Genomic DNA, 6939 nt, shown 5'->3' on the forward strand with positions numbered 1-6939 from the left:
AATCTCCATGAAATTCCCTGACTTTTCCCAGTTTTCCAGTCTGGTAGACACCCTAGCAGAAAGTAAAAAAGTTAACCAGTTTTTCCATTGACTTTCCTTATCCTATAGGAAGGAAAGTAATGTAATCGGGTCAAATTTTCGATGGTCAGATGTTAGTGCCAAAACACGTTTTGAGGTCCTTAGAGCCTAAATACAAAGTTTGAGCTATTGGTCCGTTTGTGTGTCTGTCTGTAAACAAAATATCTCGAGAACGGTAAGAGCTAGAGACTTGAAATTTGGCATGCAGATGACAAATGTGACAAGAGTAACTACCATTTGGGAGAATTTAAGAATCTAGTGATTTCTTTTCCTTGAATCTAGTGACTTTTTAAAATTTGGAGTGGAGACCCTGTTTTCTACTGGGAGTTTAGGGCCAAATCATGAATTTTTTCCAAAAAAGCATTTTTAAAAAAAGCATTTTGGCTCAAATGTAAAATGGGTCAAAAAAAGCATTTAAAATGTAAAATGCAAAATGCTTTTTCTTGGCGGCATTTTGGCCGCTTTTTGGCGGTTTTCGGTGTAATTCAATAATACCTCGGGAACGGTATGAGCTAGAGACTTGTAATTTGGTATGTAGTCCACAAATGTGTCAAGGATGCAACACAAAACGTTTGGTTGAGATGGTTGCTGCGCTTGGCGGTATTTTGACCGCTTTTGGACAGATTTCGACCGATTTTTGTGGCGGTTTTCAGCTATAGCGACAAAACGGTTAGAGATATTGTAAAAGAACAATCAAATAAGCATCATTCAATAGGATAAGGCGGTTTTCAGCTTAGCTACAAAACGGTTAGAGATATTGTAAAAATTAGGGTAAAAGAACACTCAAATAAGAATCATTCAATAGGATAAGGAAAGTCGTGTGCAAACGGTTAGAGATATTGTAAAAGTTAGGTTAGGAGAACACCCAAATAAGCATCATTAAGTAGGATAAGGAAAGTCTTGTGATGTTCACACCAGATTTTTTTAACTGGGAAACCTGGATAAGTGGGAAAAAATTGTCGGTCCCTTGGATTCCCACTTAGACAGGTTCGACTGTATAAAATTCTTCTGCATTTAACGTTATCACAATAGGAAGGTATGCACTAATATAGGTATTAGCCTTAAAAAAAAAAAATAAATAAAAAAGAAAAAAGGAAAAGGAAAAGAACCTAAAATACCTAGGTAATTCTTTTTTTTTTTAAAAACTCACTTCTTATTACCTAGACAATATTTTCTATTCAATTTTCCTTATAGTGCAAGAGTGCAACACACCCATTTCACTTCTTATTACCTAGACAATATTTTCTATTCAATTTTCCTTATAGTGCAAGAAGTGCAACACACCCATTTCGTCTGGTTTTTAAACGGTTAGTAGATATTATAGATAGGTACCATTAAATTTCCTAATACATCTTTTCCTGGTAGGTAATAATAAGTAGGTAGGTGCCAGCCTAGTTAGCTTAGTTGGTAGCGCGTCTGCCTTGTAAGCGCTAGGCCGCGGGTTCGATTCCCGCCCGGGGCGGATTTTATCCTGATGGGATAATGTTCGTTCTCGGAATGGCTGGCTTTCTCCTATCCTGTCTTCTCTCTTCGATTTCGGGACGATAAGACCATAGTACCATAGCAGTTACAGTTCCCTCTGTCAAACCTCTTAAAAAAAAGTAGGTACCTATTCATTGATCTTGGCTAGATTCGTACATTGGTTTTTGTTCGAAGAGGTTTGATAGAGGGAACTGTTTAACTGTAACAACGAAGGTCCTATAGTCCCCGAATCGAAGAAAAGGACAGCCAGCCGTTCCGAGAACGAACCCTATCTGTTTAGGACGCCCCGAACGGGAGTTGAACTCGCGGCCTAGAGCTTCTAAGAGCCGTCGAATCCCACCATCGACAAAAAATTTACAAAAATTTAGCACCTAAATGGAAAGTGGAAAGTATTGTGTCTCTCCTCGCCCATCTGAATCGAATCCCACCATCGACAAAAAATTTACAAAAATTTAGCACCTAAATGAAAAGTGGAAAGTATTGTGTCTCTCCTCGCCCATCTGATGAGAGGCATACTATGGGATGGGCATACTACGATACAGACCACATGGGTCTAATGACGCCCTTTCTCTCCTGCAGTGTTGACCCTTACGGTCTCGTGGGCCAATGGTTAGCCGACGCCCTCAACCCCAGTGTCTACACATACGAGGTATCCCCTGTCTTCTCCCTCATGGAGGAACATGTTCTGGCTCAGATGAGGACCATAGTGGGCTTCCAGGGCGGGGATGGGATCTTCTGTCCGGGCGGATCCATGGCGAACGGCTACGCCATCAGCTGTGCCCGCCATCATGCGTTCCCGCAGATCAAGGTGAGTGATTTTGTCATTTATTTATTAATGTACCACCTCCATTCTCGATTACCACCATTGATACATGCTACACTCATCTATCTCTTGTAACTGTTTAGATATCTCTTACCGTTTAGTACTCCAGTTTAGATATCTCACTATATCTTTCATTCCCGTTATACCGCTTACCTATGTACCAGTATACGAGTCATGCTACACTCATCTATCTCTTGTAACTGTTTAGATATCTCCTACCGTTTAGTACTCCAGTTTAGATATCTCACTATATCTTTCATTCCCGTTATACCGCTTACCTATGTACCAGTATACGAGTACTTGTGATGCTACACTCATCTATCTCTTGTAACTGTTTAGATAATCTCTTACCGTTTAGTACTCCAGTTTAGATATCTCACTATATCTTTCATTCCCGTTATACCGCTTACCTATGTACCAGTATACGAGTACTTGTAGGACTGAAAAGTCCCTTTTTGTGACGAGGTTTGATAGAGGGCACTGTAACAAAGGAGGTCATATTCATATCGTCTCAGAATCGAAGAGAGGACAGGTTAGGGATTTCGGGTTAGATGTTGGATTGAAATTGTGAATTATTTGAATTGAAAAATTACTAGCGGTTCAGTAAACTATAGAACTCACCGGAAAAAGGGCTCTTACATCCCCCCCGAAAGTACGATGTCCCTCATTTTTCCCATCTTTTCGCTTTCTCCCCCCCCCTCAGACTCAGGGCCTCGCCAGCTGCCCGCGCCTCGTCCTGTACACCTCAGAGGACGCTCACTATTCTATCAAGAAGCTCGCCGCGTTCGAGGGTCTCGGTTCGGACAATGTGTACCTCATCAAGACGGATGCCAGAGGGCGTATGCTACCGGAGAGTCTGCGTGGGGAGATCCAACGTACGCTGGCCGAGGGCGCGGTGCCTTTTATGGTGTCTGCGACAAGTGGTGAGTACCCTTTTGTCTTTTGAGTTGGACTTGCACTAGAAACCTCTGAATTCGAAGTCCGCCGGGGTAATCTGTGGTTCTTCTTCTTCCTCTCCTTCTCCTCCTCCTTTTATTTCTTCTCCTTCTTCTTCCTCATTCTTCTTCTTAGTAAGGGCTAGAGGCTAGATTGGACACCCTCTAGAGTCGTTGAGGTCGTTGAACTTTGGCATTCTTTTGTCTTTTGAGTTGGACTTGCACTAGAAACCTCTGAATGCGAAGTCCGCCGGGGTAATCTGTGGTTCTTCTTCTTCCTCTCCTTCTCCTCCTCCTTTTATTTCTTCTCCTTCTTTTCTTCTTCATATTGTAATTCTTCTTCTTCTCCTCCTCCTCCTCTTCTTCTTCTCTTTCTTCTTCCTCATTCTTCTTCTTAGTAAGGGCTAGAGGCTAGATTGGACACCCTCTAGAGTCGTTGAGGTCGTTGAACTTTGGCATTCATAACATCATAGCCAAGGACGCGGTGCAGTAATAACACGATTTATCGTTAATTGCACCAGTTTCCCATGGATTTTTTTTTTTCTTTTCTTCATCAACAGATGAGTGTTTTCGTGTCTGGCTTGAAGACTTTGAAGAGGTTTCTCCTCCTCTTCTTCTTCCTCATTCTTCTTCTTAGTAAGGGCTAGAGGCTAGATTGGACACCCTCTAGAGTCGTTGAGGTCGTTGAACTTTGGCATTCATAATATCATAGCCAAGGACGCGGTGCAGTAATAACACGATTTATCGTTGATTGCACCAGTTTCCCATGGATTTTTTTTTTTCTTTTCTTCATCAACAGATGAGTGTTTTCGTGTCTGGCTTGAAGACTTTGAAGAGGTATCGTTGATTGCACCGGTTTCCCATGGATTTTTTTTTCTTTTCTTCATCAACAGATGAGTGTTTTCGTGTCTGGCTTGAAGACTTTGAAGAGGGAATATACCAGCCTCAATTTCCCTTGGTTGAGTGCGAAGTTCATCCGCTCTTGAAATTTGTAACCAAAACCTAATATCAGCCCAAAGCAATCACCCTAGTGAGGGCTGATTGAGAGGCTGACGAAAAATGAGGTTCTGTACACGAAGAAAAAAAAAAAATCTCCTTGGATTTTAAGCCTGGTCCAGACCCCTTAACAAATGTCATCTCGTGTTCCCAGGTACCACGGTTCTCGGGGCATTCGATCCTATACCGGCTATTGCTGATATTTGCGCGGAATATGACATGTGGCTACATGTAGAACTTTTCATTAGCAGTATGAAATTTACAGCATTAGGCAGAAAGGAACCCCAGCCAACAGAAACCAACTTTCAAAACCCCTAAAAATGCGTGGCTTTAGGTATTTTCATAGAACATTATATGTACGTACAGAAAGAGTCTCAAGTAGGTAACCTTAATTAATCTACCACGAGAAACGAACCATTGAGCAAGGGGAAATAGGAATCGAATCGTCGAATCCCGCCATCGACAAGAAATTTACAAAAATTTAGCACATAAATGGAAAGTGGAAAGTATTGTGTCTCTCCTCGCCCATCTGATGAGAGGCATCCTATGGGATGGGCATACTACGATACAGACCACACGGGTCTAATGACGCCCTTTCTCTCCTGCAGTGTTGACCCTTACGGTCTCGTGGGCCAATGGTTAGCCGACGCCCTCAACCCCAGTGTCCACCTCCTGTTGATGATTTGCTTTTGCTGTCTTTGCTCAAGCTCACTGAAAACTGAGACCTGAGAACTGATGAAACCGCCATACACTGTGCATTCTGACTTCATGTCATGACAGAACTTATCGAATTTTCATCATGTCTCAGTCGCCTGACATGCCACCTGACAAACTAGTTTTTACTGCCACACACTTCATTCCAGATATGACAAGTCGGACCTGACAGGTCAAAACTGACAGGCGACCTGATAGTGTATGGCCGGCCTTATGAACACAAAATATATTGTTGCTCCCAGATCAGTCTTGAGAAAATATTGGCTAATCAGATGTTTGGAATAATTTTTACACCTGGCTAAATTTGATGACACAACTTTGTACTCGAACCACTAACCTCCAGATTCAAAGTTCTCCGCGCTTAACCACTACACCACTGAGGTTGAGGGTGTGTTTATGTACTGGGCTGAGATGAGCTCGGACGACGTGAGATAGCTGTCCCGGCGGCAATTTTTAAAATTTATTCTATATTATTGAATCCAAGAACTCGAGAGTTTTCACAAATCAATAACATTGAGTTTCTATGACAACGTTACCCTACAGTGATTAAAATTTTTAATGATTATTTTTTTATTACTGTGATTAAAATTCTTAATTATAACAGCTGTTGGCTAGCAAAACCAGAACTATTCCGACACCAACTTTTCTTCTTCATAACAGGATCTAGGGTAGAGCCACACCCAATACCTATATCGAACATGCTAGTAACTAATGGAATAAAATGATACATTAATAAAATACCTAAAATAATAATAAAAAAAGAGCTTTCAATCCCCCGCAATTTTCTTTCTCTTCATTTCTTGCTTAGATACTACTTGATTTTTTTTTTTTTTTTTTTTTTTTCAAATTAAAGGTCTTTTTACCAGGACCACGAAAATGGTGGTGCAAATTTTGTTTAGAGAACCAAAAAGCCAAAAAAAAACTGGTTTTGGGGGGGATTTTTTTCACATTTTCTCACACAAATGAGCTCTGATCTTGAAATTTGTCGCGACGACCTATGAACATTTCAGGATGTTTCTAGAAGAAAATTTTGCACCCAAACAAAAAAGAACAGAGGAAGGTAGTAAAATGGGTACCTATATCTGAGCAGGGCCGCATTAAGGTGTTGCCGAGCAACCGAGCATCCACCTCTTTTTTTTTTGTCTTCGTCTTCTTCCTCTTTTCCTTCTCCTTCTTCTTCTTCTGCTCCTCCTCCTTCTTCTCCTTCAACTTCTTCTTCTTCTTCTTCTTTTTCTTCGTCTTCTTCTTCTCCAGCTTCTTTTTGTTCTTCAAGTTTGGGAACTTCTCCGAATAACTTTTCTTCTTCTTCTTCTTCTTCTGCTCCTCCTCATGGATAAAAGGGTGACTTAAACATTATATTGGGAATAAAGGGAGAACGGGCGCTAGTCTTGATTTTAAATCATTACATGAAAGTAAAATCAAGAATGATAATAAACTGAATATTAAACAAATTAGGTAGGTACATAGGTACTGACTTTCTCTAATCACGATCCAATAAACTACCTACGGACTAAAAAATTCCCGGAGGGACGGGCCCAGCTTGTTCTTTTATTATTCCTTTAAAAGTTCCTCTCTGTTCCTATTTTATGTTGGAAGTCAGAAGTTATCTGTTCATCTTCCTATTCTTCAATGTTGGAAGTTATCTGTTATCTTTGCTCTAATACTTACTTACTCTAATGATCCAATATCTACTAGATTTAACTAGGTAACTAGATGAGTCATGAAGACATTGAGGCATAAAAATATGATTTATACTATCGCTCTGACCTTAGTTGCAAATGCAATATCTCTAATTAATCTGCATTTGTACCAGGGCCTTATCTGGGATTTTATTGAGGGGGGGGGGGAGTCTGAACAGTGAAAGGGGGGGGGGGTTTGGGGGACGAACCTTATGTATTAGGATAAAATCCG

The 6939-nt window shown here is 40.8% G+C and overlaps 1 protein-coding gene across 1 annotated transcript in view; it reads left to right on the forward strand.

The window, feature by feature from the left end:
- LOC103510498 (cysteine sulfinic acid decarboxylase) overlaps window positions 1–6939 on the forward strand; it is a 26549-nt gene that overhangs the window by 8694 nt on the left and 10916 nt on the right. The window contains exons 2-5 of the mRNA XM_008475172.3: window positions 2140–2368; window positions 3087–3306; window positions 4469–4601; window positions 4923–4988. Of these exons, the coding sequence (XP_008473394.1) occupies window positions 2140–2368; window positions 3087–3306; window positions 4469–4601; window positions 4923–4988 (648 nt within the window). The remainder of the gene's footprint in view (window positions 1–2139; window positions 2369–3086; window positions 3307–4468; window positions 4602–4922; window positions 4989–6939) is intronic.

This window comes from Diaphorina citri, unplaced genomic scaffold, assembly GCF_000475195.1.
Source record: "Diaphorina citri unplaced genomic scaffold, Diaci psyllid genome assembly version 1.1 scaffold604, whole genome shotgun sequence".
In the NCBI taxonomy this organism is placed as follows: domain Eukaryota; kingdom Metazoa; phylum Arthropoda; class Insecta; order Hemiptera; family Psyllidae; genus Diaphorina; species Diaphorina citri.